The sequence below is a fragment of the Choloepus didactylus genome, chromosome 1 (assembly GCF_015220235.1).
Source record: "Choloepus didactylus isolate mChoDid1 chromosome 1, mChoDid1.pri, whole genome shotgun sequence".
Taxonomy (NCBI): Eukaryota; Metazoa; Chordata; class Mammalia; order Pilosa; family Megalonychidae; genus Choloepus; species Choloepus didactylus.
In genome coordinates, this window is record NC_051307.1 from 20,274,220 (window position 1) to 20,293,344 (window position 19,125).

General features: G+C 33.7%; 1 protein-coding gene across 3 annotated transcripts in view; it reads left to right on the plus strand.

Moving 5' to 3' along the window:
- LTN1 (listerin E3 ubiquitin protein ligase 1) overlaps window positions 1-19,125 on the plus strand; it is a 62,413-nt gene that overhangs the window by 17,655 nt on the left and 25,633 nt on the right. For 2 of the 3 annotated variants that reach the window (XM_037832867.1, XM_037832883.1), the window contains 10 exons: window positions 7,220-7,393; window positions 7,951-8,141; window positions 8,863-8,998; window positions 9,886-10,695; window positions 11,060-11,101; window positions 13,380-13,569; window positions 14,009-14,248; window positions 15,061-15,214; window positions 16,001-16,145; window positions 17,564-17,750. In XM_037832867.1, coding sequence (XP_037688795.1) covers window positions 7,220-7,393; window positions 7,951-8,141; window positions 8,863-8,998; window positions 9,886-10,695; window positions 11,060-11,101; window positions 13,380-13,569; window positions 14,009-14,248; window positions 15,061-15,214; window positions 16,001-16,145; window positions 17,564-17,750 — 2,269 coding nt within the window. The remainder of the gene's footprint in view (window positions 1-7,219; window positions 7,394-7,950; window positions 8,142-8,862; window positions 8,999-9,885; window positions 10,696-11,059; window positions 11,102-13,379; window positions 13,570-14,008; window positions 14,249-15,060; window positions 15,215-16,000; window positions 16,146-17,563; window positions 17,751-19,125) is intronic. The other variant, XM_037832876.1, reaches the window with a different exon arrangement.

Genomic DNA, 19,125 nt, shown 5'->3' on the forward strand with positions numbered 1-19,125 from the left:
TATGCCTCTCTATTGTTAACCTCTAGTTATAGCGACATACATTTGTTCTAGTTTGTGAGAGAGATTTCTAATATTTCTATAATTAATCACAGACATTGTCCACCACAAGATACACTATTTTATACATTCCCATCTTTTAACCTCCCACTTTCCTTCTGGGTGACATGCATGGCTCTGAGCTTACCCTTTCCACCACCCTCACACACCTTTTAGCACTGTTAGTTATTCTCATTACATGCTACCATCACCCCTGTCCATTGCCAAATATTTAAGTTCACCCTAGTTGAACATTCTGCTCATAATAAGCAACTGCTCCCCATTCTTTAGCCTCATTCTATATCCTGGTAACATATTTCATGTCTATGAGTTTACATATTATAATTAGTTCATATCAGTGAGACCCTACAATATTTGCCTTTATGTGCCTGTCTTATTTCACTCAATATAGTGCCCTCAAGCTTTCTTCATCAACCCATTTCTTTTAAGATGGTTTTGTTCAAACACTATACCTTCTGTCCTAAGTAAACAATCATTTGTTCCCCGTATAGTCACATATTTAGGTATTGAGCACCATCACCACTCTCTATATAAGGACATTTCTTCCACAAAGATGGAGGAAGAGTCAAAGAAGTCAGAGAGGCAAAAGAAAAAGGCAAGAGAAAGAGAGAAAAACAAACAAACAAACAAAAAAACTTGATAGCTAGAAAGTGACAAAAGGAAAGGTAGCATTATCCTAAAGTAGAATAGTCAGACAGCATCACCATTGCCTAGAGTCCCATACCCTTCCCCTATTCCCCAACCCCCATATGCATTTAGCTTTGGTATATTGCTTTTTTTACATTAAAGGAAGCATAATACAGTGTTTCTGTAAATTCTAGCCTCTAGTTTGCACTGATTGTATTTTCCCCCCAATCCCACCCTATTTTTAACACCTTGCAATGTTGAGATTCATTTGTTCTACCTCATGTAAAAACATATTTGTACCTTTTATTACAATCATTGAGCATCCTAGGTTTCCCTAAGTTACATAGTCACAGTCTCTATTGTTTGTCTTTTGTTCTGGTGTCCCACATGATCCCAGCTTTCCTCTTTCAATCATATTCACAGTCATCTTTGTTCAGTGTACTTACACTGCTATGCTACTATCTCCCAAAATTGTTTTCCAAACCCCTCAGTCCTGTCTTTTCCTTTCTGTCTGCAGTGCTTCCTTTAGTGTTTCCTGTAGAGCAGGTTTCTTGTTCACAAACTCAGTCATTGTGTTTGTCAGAGAATATTTTAAGCTTTCTGTCATATCTGAAGGATAGTTTTGCCAGATACAGGATTCTTGGTTGGTGGTTTTTCTCTTTCAGTATCTTAAATGTATCACACCACTTCCTTCTTGCCTCCATGATTTCTTTTGAGAAAGCCACACAGTCTTATCAAGCTTCCTTTGTATATGATAGATCGTTTCTCTCTTGCTGCTTTCAGGATTCTCTTTATCTTTGATGTTTGATAATCTGATTATTAAGTGTCTTGGTGTAGGCCTATTCAGATCTATTCTGCTTGGGGTACGCTGTGCTTCTTGGATCCGTAATTTTATGTCTTTCATAAGAGATGGGAAATTTTCATTGATTATATCCTCTATTATTGCATCTGCCCCTTTTCCCTTCTCTACTCCTTCTGGGACACCAATGACACTTAAATTCTTGATTTTCGTTTTGTCTTTAAGTTCTCGGAGATGTTGCTCGTATTTTTCCAAGCTTTTCTCTATCTATTCTTTTGTGTGTAGGCTTTCAAGTGCCTTGTTCTCCAGTTCCTGAGTGTTTTCTTCTGCCTCTTGAGATCTGCTGTTGTATGTTTCCAGTGTGTCTTTCATCTCTTGTCTTGCGCCTTTCATTTCCATAGATTGCGCCAGTTGGTTTTTTGAACTTTCAGTTTCTACCTTATGTATGTCCTGTGTTTTCATTATATGGTTCATGTCTTTTGCCATATCCATTGAGCTATATGTCTTTCCTTATACCATTATCACACTGTCTTGACTATTGTTGTTTTATAGTAAGTCTTGAAATTCTCCATCTTTCTTCTTTTCTAAAATTGTTTTTGACAGTTCTAGGTCATATGCATCCCAGTATAATATTTTAGAATGTTTTCCACAGGGAACATGTTTTTGTGGTTTTTGTTGCTATTGTGAACTGGGTTTTCTTTTTCAATTAAATTTTTAGATTTTATTTCCACTGGTGTATAGTATTGTTATGCTTTTGTATGTTATTTTTTTTTATCCTGCGACTCTTCCAAACTCTTGCTAGTTTTAACAGTTTGTTTTTAGATTATTTCACATAGCCCAGTATCTCACTGTGATTACCAGTGGTGTTATGAGTTCCTTTCTAATTCTTTTTATTTCCTTCTTGTCTTTTTACATTGGTTGGGTCCTCCATTTTCATGTTGAGTAGCAGAAGTGGTGTTAGGAAGCATCTTTTTCTTGCTCCTGACTTTAATAGAAATAGTTCTAGACTCTCGTTGTTAAGTATAATGTTTGCTGTAGATTTCATAAGGTTCAAGAATTTCATTTTTCTTCTTAGTTTGATGAGCATTTCTATCTTGAGTGATTGCTGAAGAGTTCTTGATTGCTTTTTCTGATCTATTTATATTCTCATGTGGTTTTCCCGCATTCAAGAGACACTTACCATGCTGTGTGTTTGTATTTTTAAATACACTGCTGACATTGATTTGGTAATACTTGATATAAAATATACATGAATAAAATGTTTTGTGGGGATAAATGTATGTGTATGTGTAGTGTTTTTTAACCCACAAAGCATTATTCTCTTATACTCTCAATCTTCATTTAGATTCCCCTACATATTTGTTACTTTGCTCTTTTCCTTTCTTCGTCTCTTAACCTTTCGTATGGGATCATTTCCTTCTGTATGGAGCATATCCTTTTGCATTTCTTTTTGTGTTGGTGATGGACTCTTTTTTCCTCTATCAGATGTTTTTATTTCACCCTCTTTCTTGAAAGATACTTTTACTAGAAATAGGATTACATGTTCCAGTTATATTCTTTCAGTATGTTAAAGATATTATTCCACTCTTTTCTGATTTACATTGTAATCTCCAAAGTCAGCTACCATTTGTACTGTTCTTCCTTTGAAGGCAAGTTGTCTTTTTCCTCTGGTTACTTTTAAGGTTTTCTCCTTGTCCTTGTTCTTTTTCAGGTTCACCATAATGTGTCTTGGTATTGACTTCCTTTTAACTGTTCTGCTTAGGATTTGTTGGGATTCTTGAATCTGTGGATTATTGTATTTCCTTGGCTTTACAAAATTTTCAGCTGTTATCTTTTCAGATAGTTCCTCTGCCCCTTTCTCTTCTCTTCCTTACAACTCTATCCTTCCTATCTCTTTTGCTGCCTTTGGTGTTTTTTATTTTACCTCTCCATGCTGCTTTGTGAATAATTTCTTCTGTTCTACCAGTTTACTGATTCTCTTCATTTCTGTGTAGTCTGTTGTTGAACTACGAATTGAGCTTTTAATTTCTTTTTTTTTTTTTAACTTTAGAAATTGTGTTTGGTTCTTTTTCAAATCTGCCAGGATACTTTTTCCAGCATTCTTTTTCTTGCACATTTCTTTACACTGCTTTTTTTTTTCAATTTTATTGAGATATATTCACACACCACACAACCCATCCAAAGTATACAATCACTGGCTCACTTTATCATCACGCAGTTGTGCATACATTCCTATGATCAATTTTAGAACATTTTTATTACTCCAGAACATAAATAATAATAAAAAATAAAACCCAGATCTTCCCATACTCCTCACCCCTGCATTGTTGATCACAGTATTAGTGTAGTAAATTTGTTACTGTTGATGAAAGAATATTAAAATATTACTATTAACTGTAGTTCATAGTTTACAGTAGCTATTTTTTTCCCATATACCCTCTATTTTTTTTCTTACATTTGTAGTAGTTCATGCAAGAACTTATTTATATTTGAAGTGTTAATCGGTGACACACATGACTTTACACAACCTAAATGTTTTTATTTTAATGCAATTTTATTGAGATAAATTCATACACTGTACAAATCCTTCAAAGGTATATAGTCAGTGGCTCACAGTATCATCGCAGAGTTGTACATTCATCACCATAATAAATTTTAGAACATTTTCATTACTCCAGAAAAAAAGAGAAAACCCAAAACATCTGTATTCCGTATCACACCCATCATTGGCCCCTAACATTGGTATGATACATTTGATATTTATGAAAGAATATTAAGATATTACTGTTCACTATAGTCCCTAGTTTGCAATAGGTGTGTTTTCCCCCCATATACTACTATATTATTAACTCCTTGTAAAAGTTCAGTGTATTTGTTGTAGTTTATGGAAGAATCATTTTATGTTTGTACTGTTACTCATAGTCATCATCCATGGCAAGATTTTCTGTGTTATAAAGTCCTATGCTTTAACATCTGGCTTTCCTTCTGGCAACATACATGACTCTAAATTTTCGCTGTCAACCACATTCACATGCCATTGAGCATTGTTAATTTACTCAGAATAATATGCTGCCATCACTTTATCCATTTCCACACATTTAATTTCAACCTAGTTAAAAATTCTGTACATCTTAACAGCCACTCTCCATTATCTAGCCTTATTCTAGCTCCTGGTAACCTATATTCTAGTTTCTATATCTATGAGTTTACATATTGTTATTCATTCGTATAGTGAGATCATATAATATTGGTCCTTTTGTGTCTGACTTATTTCACTCAACATAATGTCCTCAGGGTTCATCCATGTTGTCACATGCTTCAGGACTTCATTCCTTCTTACTGCTGAATAATGTTACATCGTATGTATATACCTCATTTTGTTTATCCATTCATTGGTTGAATGGACACTTGGGTTGCTTCCATCTTTTGGCAATTGTGAATAATACCACTATGAACATCTGTGTGGCATCTTTTCGCATTCCTGCTTTCATTTCTTCTGGGTATATACTGAATAGTGGCATTGTCGGATCATAGAGCAACTCTTTACTTAGCTTTCTGAGGAACTGCCAAACTATCTTCCTTAGTGGCTGTACTATTTTACTTTCCTACCAGCAGTGAATTAGTATTACTATTTTTCCACATCCTCACCAGCACTTATAGTTTCCTCCTTAATAGTGACGATTCTAATAAGTGTGAAATTTCTTTAAACTTCTCTTTAAATATAATAAACATTGTTGTTAAGGAGTTTGTAATTGATAATTCTAAAATTTAAAGTTTCAGGTCTCTGTGTTGTCTTTTGTTCCTGCTGGTCTCAGCTCATGGTGTGTTATTTTTTTGTGTGTCTAGCTATATTTGACCTTGCATGGTCCTTATACTTGTAGGAATAATGGAAGCGCCAAATAAAGTTTTCTCCTTCTAAAGAGAGTTTGTGTTTGCTTCAACCAAAGAAATAGAAAATTGATTCTTTCTGCCTATACTTTTGGTTTGGTAATTCATAGTATCATTTTAGCCATTGATATACTCTTTAAGATTTTTAAAAAATAATTTTCTTTTAGGTCCTTTAATTTTATTATTGGGAGGGTTAGTCTGAATAACCCATCTACATTACTGTAAATAAAAAATCTTAAACCAGTATCAGATTTTATTTTTTTAATTAAAAAAAAACTTATTTATTTATTTTTTAGTTTTTTTTGTTATTGGAGAAGTTGTGGGAGAACACTGAACTCCCACATGTCAAGCCCCAACCAACAGTATTTCTGAAAACCCTAGGGAGTGCCCTGGGCTCTATCTAAGTCTCTGTAAAAGTTTTTCTTAGTAAATTTATTTTTTCAGAATCTTAAGGCCTCCAGATTGACCCCATGCCAAATAAGCCCTGAAACCCAAAGGTACCAGTCTCTCCAAGAATATCAGCCAATTTCATTCCTCTTCCCCAAAAGGTCAACACCCCTTTCCAATATGAAGAAGTTAAAATGGTCACTGCCCAGATATCCCTGAAGATTAAGAGAATGATTAAATGAGAGGGTTGTAGCGTAACTGAGAAATTAGGATTTAATAAATGACTGTGACTACTGACTCATAGATAATTATTTTTAGTGTCTAGTGTTTTTTAGAATGGCCAGAATGAAATACCTGAAGTTGTTAACTAATCCAGTAGCCCTGATCTTTGATAGTGATCGTATAACTATATAGCAAAAAAAAAAAAAAAAAAAAAAGTCAGTTGCCTGTGTTTGTATGGATCCGCTTCTGGATGTTTTGTTCTGTTCCACTGATCTATATATTGATCTCTGACAATACTATTATATCTTAGTTAACCTACCTCTATTGTAAATCTTAGAATTGGGTGGAGCATAATACTAGTGATCAGTAAGGGGGTAGGGGTAAAGGGTATGGATTGTGTGGGGTTTTCTTATTTCTTTTGGTTTCATTTTCTGGAGTAATGTGAATGTTCTAAAAACGATCATGGTGATGAATGCACAACTGTGTGATGATACTGTGAACCATTGATTGCATACTTTGGGATGATACTGTGAACCATTGATTGTATACTTTGGATGGACTGTATGGTGTGTGAATACATCTCAAAAAAATTACATTAAAAAAAAATCAGTTGGCCATAAATGTGAGGGATGATTTCTGAGCTCTCAGTTCAATTCCATTGGTCTGAATGTCTGTCCTTGTGCTGTTTTGAATACTTTGCCTTTGTAGTTGAGTTTCAAGATTGGAAAGTTGTACAACTTTATTCTTTCTCAAGATGGCTTTGGCTGTTTGGGGCTCCTTACCCTTCCATATAAATTTCATGATTGGCTTTTCCATTTTTGCCAAGAAGGTTGTTGGAATTTTGATTGGGATTGAGTTGAATCTCTAAATCGCTTTGGATAGGATCAATATTTTAACAATATTTAATCTTCCAATCCATGAACACAGAATATCCTTACATTTATTTAGGTTTTCCTTAATTTCTTTTAGCAATATTTTGCAGCTTTCTGTGAATGGGTCTTTTACATCCTTGGTTAGATTTATTCCTAGATACTTGATTCTTTTAGTTAGTATTGTAAATGGAATTTTTTTTTCTTGATTTCTTCTTCTGATTGTTCATTGCTTGTGTGTATGAACACTACTGATTTTGGGATGTTGATCTTGTATCCCAGCACTGCTGAATTCATTGATTAGCTGTAGGAGCTTTGTTGTGGATTTTACTAGATTTTAATTTGATTTAGCTTTCTATTCTTCTTTTAGATCCGTTCAGCTTATTTTGAGTTAATTTCTGCTTTGTGCCAGCATATTCCACAGTTGATGAATGATGAAGCATCCAAAGTCAGCCCAGCTGTTCTACTTAGCATTGATGACAGTGACCCCATTGTATGCCCGGCTCTCTGGGAAGCCGTACTTTATACACTTACAACTATTGAGGTATGTAAGAGGGGTGCATCAGTGCATTTGGGATTATTTTCTTAGCTGAATTTAGAAGCCTTAGATATCATGTAAGAGCCTATGCGATTAAAATATCTAAACCTGGAACAGTTCTTTTTTGGAAGTAAAATACTTTAATTCAGAAGTTGGTATAAACTTTAAACTGATAGTAAAATGGCATAAAGTTTTTATTTTACTTTTTCTGTTTAGCCAATAATTATTCCTTAAATCATATGTGGCCCAATGCAGTCAGCACATCTGATTCTTATGTTTAAGGTTAAATATCACTGTCCAATTTACAAAGCTGCTGTCCTATAAATACCTTAAGTCAAATAATTATTTCTGGTTAATATTGTCCTGTAAGAATATGGAATACATGATCACTGTACATTTCTTATAATTTCAGACTTTTAGTTTTTAATGATGTTTAGAGATTATAGCCTTTTTAAGTAAAATTAATTTGTTTTTAATTTTGAGAGCCTATATGTCTTTTCTCTTAATTGGGAAAAGTATCTTTTATGGTTTATAATTACTCTTACATTCTTTTCTTTGATTAGGACTGTTGGCTTCATGTAAATGCAAAAAAAAGTGTGTTTCCTAAGCTGTCTGCTGTGGTTCGTGAAGGTGGTCGAGGTCTGGCTACTGTTATATATCCTTATCTTCTGCCATTTATCAGCAAACTCCCACAGTCCATTACAGTTCCAAAGTTGGATTTCTTCAAAAATTTCCTCACTTGTGTAGTTGCAGGGTAAGAAATTTAAATTCTTGTGTTTAAAGAAAAAGGGACTTTCTTTTTGTCATAAATGGGTAAGAAAACATACTAATTATTACCTTTCTTATTTAAATTTCCCCAAATTGCTGTTTATTAAACACTTTCATAGTTTTCAAGAAGTAAAATTGAAATTCTTTTCTTGACTACTTTCAAGGCTTCAGTGGTAGTATATAGCAGAAAGTTAGATAAATATGGTAAGACCCTTAGATAGAAATAAGCTGTTTTTCAAATCACCCATTTGTTTTTCTGTTAGTGAATACGAATGTCCAAATGCTGAAAATGAGCTAGTGAAGTTTTAAAACTTCCATAAAGTTAAATGTTATGGCTGTTTGGCGTTTTGTTGGACTTAATATATAGTTTTACTAATGATTACAAAATTTATTTTTCTGCTATGATATTATCTTTATTCGGCTAAATTTTCTCTTTCAAATTTGTAGGTGGATTGGTTCATGAATAGAAAATATATATTTTCTTTTGCTTTGCCAAAACATTTTTGAAAATATGCTTTCTTTAACAATTCTTCAAGTTTCTATTCCAGTCAAGCTATATATACGATCTTTATTTTTACATTAAAAATTATATAAAAAGTATATCTCTTCTTTTAGTATAATGTCTTTTCAGTGTCTTTATTTTGGTGACCCTGGGTTGCTTGTTTTCTTCTTAGAAGAATAAGCCACAGTTATTAACTATTTCTTAGGCTCTCAACAGAAAGAATCAAAACCAGCTTTTCAGAGTGCTCAGCAGTAATAGCTGCCTTTTTTGAATGCTTACGTTTTATAATGCAGCAAAACCTAGGTGAGGAAGAGATTGAAGAGATGCTCGTTAATGATCAGGTATTTATAATGTAAAATTCAGCTGTGCCTTATTGTGTCCTACTGCTGTTTTTATTAATTAGCATTCCTTATAAGATTTCATTTTTATAATTTGCAAATTGAGTGATGAGTATTTCTGAACAGATAAATAAACATTCTGTAAGTCAGTTGCTAGCATAATGTAGTGCTTGAGAACTAATCAATATCTGGATTTAATAACCCCAGATCTTCTAGAGAGGTGTAATACAAAGTAGAATTTGGATGACGCTATTTGACATCTTTTGTATTACATTGAAGTTATGCAGTAAACACCTTATTTCTTCTAAAGTACTCAAGTATGATAATCCTTTTGCAGATAATTGGGCTTGGCTTTTAGAACAGTGGTAAGAGCAGATTCTGGAATTTGGTTCCTTACAGTGAGAGATTAATTAATGAATATCATTAATTAATGAGATTACAGAAGCCCACATCCTGGTTGATGTCTCAGATGGTTAAGTTTTCTTAATTTTGTAATTTAAGAAAAAAGGCTCTGAATTCTGTGGACCCCAGGTATTTCTCGTATCGGCTTACAGGCTCATATCTTAGATTTGCCTATAATTAAAGCAAAAAGGCAAAAGGTTTGAATAAGCTCAGAAGACGCAAAGAAAACTGGATTATTTGTTAATGACCAAGAACCTTGGTCTTTTATATCATAAAAAAGAAGCAGTTCAGTTGTAATATGGTTAAATCACTGGTGTTTTTGTATGGTACAAAAATGATTTTCAGGGTAAATTTTTTTCAGTTCAGGGGAAGAATTCATATTTTCCAGTTATTAAACAATATGAAATTTTATAGTTTTTTTTTCCAATTATCTTCAATTTTATTTCTCCTGAGAAATGAACTTTTATATTTCTTACCTTCTCTTTCAGTTGATTCCTTTTATTGATGCAGTTCTCAAAGACCCAAGATTGCAAAATGGGCAATTATTTAACCATTTAGCAGAAACTTTAAGTTACTGGGAAACCAAGGCAGATATGGAAAGAGATGATAAGACAGTTCACAACTTGGAGAAAGTGCTGCTAAATTTCTGGGAAAGACTGTCAGAGATCTGTGTTGAGAAAATTAATGAATCAGAAGCTGATGTTACGTCTGTGTTGGGTGTATCTAGCCTTTTACAGGTCCTTCAGAAGCCGAAGAGCTCATTGAAATCAAATAAAAAAAAAGTTTGTAAGGTTAGATTTGCTGATGAGATATCTGAAAGTAACAAAGAGAATGAAAAATGTTTGTCCTCAGAAGGGGAGAGCAGTGAAGGCTCCGAGTTAATGACAGAATCTCACCTTACTCTTAATTCTTCAGATCTTTTATCTCCTCTAAGGAAAAAACCTTTGGAAGACTTAGTCTGTAAACTGGCCAAGATGAGTATTAATTATGTCAATGAACAAAAATCGGAGCAACATCTAAGGTTTCTTTCCACTCTGCTCAATTCCTTCTCTTCAGGCCAGGTATTTAAAATGCTATTAGGCAATGAAAAAAAGAACATTGTCAAAGCTAAACCTCTTGAAATAGCTCAACTTGCACAAAAAAATCCTGCAGTGCAGTTTTTATACCAGAAGCTAATAGGCTGGCTAAATGAAGATCAAAGGAAGGATGCTGGTTTCCTGGTGGACATTTTGTATAGTGCTCTCCGTTGCTGCGATGATAATATGGAAAGAAAAGATGTCTTGGAGGATTTAACTGAGGTATGATATATCTTTTAAACTAGAATAGTTTATACTGGTACAGCCATTTTAATAATAAATGAGTAGATTGAGACTTTCATGGGGGTTATTTTTGGGTGTTTTGACTAAGAATGCCAATTTAAAGGTAAGTAGTATATTGTTGATTGTGATTTGTGAAGTGTCTGAGACTGCTGGGTAGGGTTCAGTAAGTACATAAAGATGACAAAAACTTGGTAATGAAGGAGTGAGTTCTCATCCATATTTTTAAAGTGTAGTACCTAGATTAAAAAGTTTTAGTTTTCTTTTGGTTACATGGCAACTTCAGTTACTTTTTAAAAGTTTTGCTATACCTTCTAGCAGATTGTATCTCTTTTTCCTCTTTCAGGTGGATCTGAAATGGAATTCTCTTCTTCAGGTTATGGAAAAGGTATCTTAGGAATTTAATTTTTTCTGTATTTATAGCTAAAGAAAAATGAAAACCTCAGTCATATTCATGTACTAGTGTACTGGTCAGTTGTCTACATTAGAGACTTCCTTATTATTGTAACTTCCCATAATTTTCAAAGACATTTGGCATTTACCTTTCTGTAATAGTGTATTCCTAGTTAGGAATATTGGGTATTCCTTCCGTAGCAGGTAACATACAGAGATTTAAACATTTTATTATATTTTAAACTAAGGCCACAGTTTTCTACTCTTCTCCTACTTTCGGCTAGAGCACATTAGGAATATAGGTTTGCTCTACTCTGTAATACTTTGCAGGCAAATTAAAATCTGGCCTTTGTATAATTGTCAACTTGACTAAATAAGAAAATTAGTGATAAGAATGACAAAAAGAAATCAAAACAATTTAGATATTTTTTTAAATGGCTTAAGTATTCTTTCCTAATGAAGATATAAATGATACATTTTTCAACTATAAAATTATTATGACTATCTAAAATTCTTCCTAGTTTTTTTTTAGCATTTTTTATTTTTATATTTTATATTGTAAGATAAACTTTTAATTTACAGATTTATTTTTACAAAATAAATACAGAATACTCATTTATTAATTTTTAATGAGGAATATAACTATCAGGCACACCAATTGCATTAGTTTATCCAGTGCCTTCTGCTCCTGTAGGCAAGCTCCATAAAAAGCCAAATTATCAGCAGGCTGCTTGATAGACCTGGAATCAGAGCAAGAGTAATTAATAATTTGATGAAAGTAGACTGATGTTTCATCTCCAGCTTCGGAATAAATCTGCCAGGTGATCCAGATACTCTCATCTGTTTGAAAAGAACATCCTCTTCCTGGGCAGTATTTGGAAGTTCATAGCTGGTGTTTCCATCCTGTATTTCCATGACAAACTATCCTCCCCATCCTTTATAGGTAGAGAGATTCTTTGTTTAGATATATTAATACACTGAGAAGTTGCGCTTCTTGTTGTGCTAACATGAGAGATATTTTAATCAGTTTATTTTCTCTACTAGGGTTCTACAGAATAAATTGGTTTGTATTTGCTAAACCATGTTAGAGAAAACAGTATTACCTCCATCTAAACTATTAAGTACTTTTTCTGCTTTTCTTTTTAATACAACCTAATAGCTTATAGACAGAGTCCTAAAGTCAGCTTTTAAAAAAAACTAGTAAACAAGCCTTAATTTTTGAACCAGAAAAGGACCTTAGACATTTTCTAGGTTAATCTTTTCATTTTTCAAATTAGAAAATAGGCCCAGGTTGTGTAAGAGATTTGTGCAAGGTCACAGGCTAGTTTAGTGGTAAAGCTTGGGCTAAAATATAAGCTCTACAAATTTTTAAGTAAAAAGGTGAGTAGTTTCTCAGGCATTATCCAGTCCTCGCTTGGATATTTTTTTTTTCCAGATTGCTTTGAAATGAACCAAGTTGCAAATTCCTTTCTTCTCATCCCTTAAAGCAAAAGAAGCTCTGGGAACATGGATCAGCATGCTTTTGGGGGTGGATTTACAGTTTTTTAATCCCCTTGCTTTCTCACCTCCTGAAAATAAACCAGCTGCAGTCAGATACCTGACCCCAGTAACTATTTCAGAGGATTTGAGGAAATAATAATTCCCATTGTTAGTGTTGAAGTAATTTATCATTATTACACATTACTTGTTCTTTAGTTTTACCAAATTAATGAACAAAAATGCTCTATAGAGTATAATTGTCTCTTCAGAGTTCACCCATTCATTATTCATTGAACATATCTGCAGTGTTGATAGCAGGTATCAAAGAAGTTTAAGACACTCTCTGCCCTCAAGGAACTTACAGTCCCATTGGAAAGACAAGACATATACAGATGAAACATTTACATAATAATACAATCCAGTAAGTGCCTTAGAAATTCAGAGGAAAGCAGTGATTAATGTCGGCTGGAATGGATGGGAGACTTCATAAGGAAGGTGGGATTTATACTGATTCTTGAAGAGTGGATGGTATTTTGATAAGTAAAGAAGAGGAGGCGTATTTGTGGTAGGGAAGATAGCACAAGCAAAGCATGGAGTTGGACATAAGCAAGGCTTATGGGGGACAGGGAGGATACCTCCTTCCTATAATTTTAGGAGGAGGAAGAGTGGAGGATAGTTTTCTTCGGGGGGGGGGGTGCACATGATGAAGTGTGATAATATGGCACAAATAATATTTTGGGCAGATATACTTTTTGGTCTTGCTTCTAATGTTTGTTTTAATTTTATGGTTTTAGGCATGTTCTAGTCCAGAAAAACATGCTTTAGTAACTCTTTGGCTAAAAGGAGATATCCTTGGAGAGAAATTGGCATGCTTGACAGATCACTTATGTAATAAGGGCTTGGAATCTACAATATCTTCAGAATCTTACTTCTCAGAAAAATGGACTCTTCTAAGTTTGGTATTATCTCAACATGTTAACAACGGTAGGCAAAAATATGACTTTTATTTTTTAGTAGGGGATAATCCTTTAACTTTTGGGGAGATTCCATAATAAGACTTAGTCAATTCATATATCTTAATTTTGTAACCACCATAAATGTTTGGTAGCATGACTTGGAAGATATTTAATATTTTTAGTTTTAAATTCTAAAGGGTTTTAAATTTAGCAAAGCTACTCACTGTCATTTTGTAGAGCTTTGTTGTTTTTTACTTAATTTAAAACTACTTTTTTACCTATAGACTTTTATGTGTGAGAAAACAGATTGATGTGTTGATGTGATTTTCCTTTGTCTGTTACGTTAACACCTTTTTTATTTTAGCACATTGAAAACCCAAATAATTGTTAACCCAAAGTAAGGTATTCAGAAGTACACTCTTGATATTTTAATTTTTTTTTTGTCTGTTTGAACTTTTTTTCTCTAGATTACTTAATTGGAGAAGTATATGTTGAAAGAATCATTGTTAAACTTCATGAAACTTTATCCAAAGCAAAGCAATTTTCAGAAGCTGAAAATAATGATTCATCAGTGTCTTTTATCTGTGATGTGGCCTATAACTATTTCAACTCAGCAAAAGGATGCTTGCTAATGCCATCATCTGAAGATTTGTTATTAACTCTCTTTCAGTTGTGTGCTCAGAGCAAAGAAAAAACGCATTTGCCAGGTAATAGCCTACTGCTCAGATATTTTGTTGGGAATCTCCAGCTTTGACCTTCGTAGTGAGTGTAACTGCCCAGGCTTTATCTGTTGAATAATAATTTGTATGAAAGTTTAAATTATTTTAAGTAAAGGGCTGCTACAAATCCTATACACTTTCTGCTTTAGAAACCAATTTAAAGATATATACAGATATTATGTCTAAAGGTCTTACTTGATAACAAGGAAACAGTTTTGGAAGGGACGTGATAGAAGAATTGAAATCTTAACCCCTCCACTTAAGGTATAGCAAGTTGTTTAATTTTTTGATGCTTCAGTTTCTTCATTTATAAAAAGGGGATGATACTATCTCTTTTTTTCTCTTATTAAAAACATTCAATTTTAGTAAATCTCAATGAAATTGAGATTGCCTTTTTAAGAACTATATTCAGTTAATTCAGAATTATTTATGAAGAAATAAAAAAAAGATGGTATTGAAGAACCCACCTCCCACAACCTCTTCTTTAATGCTTGCTGCTCTGTTTGGAAAAAGTATAATTTTTCAAATCTCCAAAAGAACAACTGTTTTGTAAATTAGCTCAGAGCAGGAACAAGCTACCTTGTAAAATCTTACCATTTTTACATTTATATATGGCATGAGCCAGCTTATATTATTGCATGTTAATGACATAGTTATTTTGTTTTGGCAAATGAGTTTATGTTTTCTTTTTAAATGGTATCTTAAAAATCTCAGAAGTGCAATGAGTTCTTTCAGACATTTTATACTGTATAATATAGATAATTTGTTGGAATTACAAATGGTTGACATCTTGATTTTAGACTTGCTTATCTGTAAACTGAAAAACACTTGGCTCTCTGGTGTAAATTTATTGGTCCATCAAATTGACAATCCGTATAAACAGAGTACCTTCCTACATTTGTCTGCTCTATGGCTCAAGAACCAAGTTCAGTCTTCATCTTTGGATATCAAAAGGTAACCTATTCTGTACTCAGTTGCACAGTGTCTATTTTATACTTGATCACTGTCCTTAAATAAGTAAGATTTCATGATTTGTATGACTGCCTGTGAAAATGACTTGTTATATAAGAAATCTGTAGGAATTTAAGAGAAGATCCAAATAATCTTATGTTTCCAAAAGGATTTTATTTTAATAATTGTCCATTTAAACTGTCACTTAATTGAGGAATGACTTGTGGTAACACACCCTGCTGGGACTTCTAATTTATGATCAGTGATATGATGGTGATGCTCTCCTGTGTCATAGGCTGGTATGAAGTATAACTATGAACTCTCTTTGGCCACCACACATAATGTTTGTTCTTGGTTGTTATATTTTTTGGTATCAGGTATCCACTGTTGTAAGGTATTGAATTGCAAATGTATTTCGTATCTCATACCTAAATTTCTGTAAGAAAAGTAAAAATTGAGAATGTATCTAGAAGCTCTTGGTATTGAATCAAATCTTTTGATCATCATGCTCTTAAAGTGAGGTAGCTATATTCCAGAGATATCTGATCTGAAACAGTTCAGGTCTTCTTCATTCTGGGAAAAAAACAATGCTGGATTTCAGATCATAAATGTTGGATTAAGTCTTCAGTTTGACTCTATGTAGCGGGGAGGTGAAGTCACTTAGCTCCATGTTTATCTGTCTCTGTGTTCAGGAGGACTTTTATCTGCCGTAAGGTATTTACTGTGTACCAGGGTTCTCAAATTAGTTATGGTATAACTACAGCAGTAAGTTCTTTGCATTATTTTCAGTCTTCAAGTCCTCTTGTCTGCTGTTGATGATTTACTGAACACACTTATAGAGAGTGAAGATCCTTATCTTCTGGAAGATTATATTGGAAGTGTAATGCCAAATGACAGTGAATGGGAAAAGATGAGATATTCTCTTCCTATGCAGGTATGTTTGAGTTGGAGGGTATGTATCTCATTCTGAATTGTGGAACTCATGCAAGCTTGAATATTTTATTTTATTCTGGGGAAGAAAAAAATAATTGAAATGAGTGTCTTACTCTGCCTTTACATCTCTAAACACTCATACATTGGATGTTTGCTATTTGCAGGACACCATTAGACATTGGTAGGATCCATGTACAAGAATAAATAAGACCAAGCTAGGTCTGTCCTTGTGGAATCTTAAAGAAATACACATATTGATAATTACCTGTGGTAGAAACCAAGCTACCAGGTTTCTGTGGTTTTACTAATAAACAAGATATTCTAACAGAATAACTTTGCTTTTGTTTCCAGGATGAATAGTGTAGGTAGTAAATAATTTAGACTATCTAATGATGTGTACAATTTCATGTATTCTTTTTTTTTTAATTCAGTTTTATTGAGATACATTCACATACCATGCAGTTATACAAAGTGTACATTCAGTTGTTCACGGTACCATTTTATAGTTGTGTGTTCATCACCAAAATTAATTTTTGACATTTTCATTACCACACACACAAAAATAATAAGAATAAAAATTAAAGTGAAAAAGAACAATTAAAGTAACAAAGAACACTGGGTGCCTTGTTTTTTTTTTTTTTTGCCCGCATTTTTCTACTCATCCATACATACCACATAGCTTTCCCAATCACATTGTCATCCCTCATAAGCTACATTTTTATATAATAGTCTTCAAGATTCATGGTTTCTGAGTTGTAGTTTGATAGTTTCAGGTATTTATTGCTAGCTATTCCAATTCATTAGAACCTAAAAAGGGTTATCTATATTGTGCGTAAGACTGCCCACCAGAGTGACCTTTGGCTCCTTTTGGAATCTCTCTGCCACTGAAGCTTATTTCATTTCATTCCACATCCCCCTTTTGGTCAAGAAAATGTTCTCCATCCCATGATGCCGGGTCTAGATTCCTCTCTGGGAGTCATATTCCATGTTGCCAGGGAGATTTATACCCCTGGTTGTCAGATCCCACGCAGGGGGGAGGGCAGTGATTTCACCTGCCAAGTTGGCTTAGCTAGAGAGAGAGGGCCACATCTGAGCAACAAAGAGGCATTCGGGAGGAGGCTCTTAAGCACAAATAGGCAGGCCTAGCCTCTCCTTTGCAGGGCACCATTAGACATTGGTAGGATCCATGGTACAAGAATATACAAGACCAAACTAGGTCTGTTCTTATGGAATCATAAAGAAATACACATATTGATAATTACCTGTGGTAGAAACCAAGCTACCATGTTTCTGTGGTTTTAATAATAAGATATTCTAATAGATATTCTAACTTTACTTTTGTTTCCAGGATGAGTAGTGTAGGTAGTAAATAATGTAGACTATCTAATGATGTGTACAATTTGATGTGTTCTTTTTCAGTGGTTGCATAGACCTCTTTTAGAAGGAAGATTGAGTTTGAATTACGAGTCTTTCAAAACAGATTTTGAAGAACAAGATAAAAAGAAACTACCCAGCCATTTGTGTACGTCAGCCTTGTTGAGCAAAATGATGTTAGTTGCATTGAAAAAGGACATAGTCCTAGAAAATAATGAGCTTGAGAAAATAAGTAAGTATATATGAACATTCAGATATAATATAATATATAAATAAATATAATTTTGAAGTAATTTTGATTACAGTATAATTTAAATCTTTAATTCAAGAATCTTTAGCTTTCCTATTAATTTTCTTAGCAATGGGAAATTTGAGGTCACTTATGTGATGAATGTTAAATTGCAAATCAGTTGGAGACATATTGAAATCTTGCTGAAATCTACTTAACTGTAGAGCATAATTTGGCATAAGATCAGTTACTCAAGCTAGAATCATGTCAGTATAAGCGGATCCTATGGCACATACCCTAAAGAAAATGGTTAAGTGAGTCTCCATAGTTTCATCAAGGATTCAGAATTTTCAGTTGATTTTGAACCACTCTACCTTTGTATTTATAGGACTGTAATTTTTTCCTGGAAAATGTGGAGCTTAAAGTGTTGAATTTCCAAGAAAATTTAGGATTTCAGCAAATTCTCACATTCCAGGAAATGGCTTAGAATTGTAGGTAGTGGTGTGACTTTTACAAAATGCTATTAAAAGTAGAGGAGTTGCATGAATCCTGTGTCAGTCTTGTTTTTAAGTCCTCAGCTTTCATGGAGGTACTGGTAGGAGAGAATATATGTCCTGTGGTAGAAAAGAAGACTCCCAACACTGAAACTCTTCTTTTGGTCAGCAAGCTTCACATTCAGTGAAGAGCAAGGAGATGAGCTTACAGAGTTAATCGGTCCAAACACAAAAATGGAAAGTAGAATCACTGTAATAATTCATTTTTGTTAATTGTATTACTGTATTACTAATTACAAGCTGACATTATATATTTACTCTTATCCATCCTACAAGTCAGATATTATTGTCTTTATCTTGACTTGATCAAAATTACTTGGCTTGTAAGAGATAGGATTAGATTTTGAACCAGGCCTCAGATCTTCTGACTGCAAAACCATACTTAAAACTTTATAAAAGGTTGTGACTACTTATATCTTAAAAACCACTGTGTGCCAGGTTTTGTGATACAAACTTGGTCATTTAATTCTCAGTCCTAGGAAGTAGGTTATAGTGCCTTAGTTGATAAGTGTGTGTACAGCGTATAACAGAATACAGACTTGAATCCCCTCCCATCCTTTATGGAGGCCCATGCTCTTCTTACTGTATCATGCTGTCTCTCATTTCCTGCCACGTTTGGATGGGCTGCTCATTTTAGGTCTTGTGTCCCTCAGTTGTTTATCTTGTATAAACTTCTTATCAGTTGTGGCAGAAATAATAGGAAGATTCTTCTGGTATCTCATGTAACTTTGATCCCAGTCATATTCTCAACTAATCAGAAAAGGGACCAGGTAAGATTTGGGAGAAGGTAGTATTTTGTATCAGACAAGTGTTCTCAATTTTCA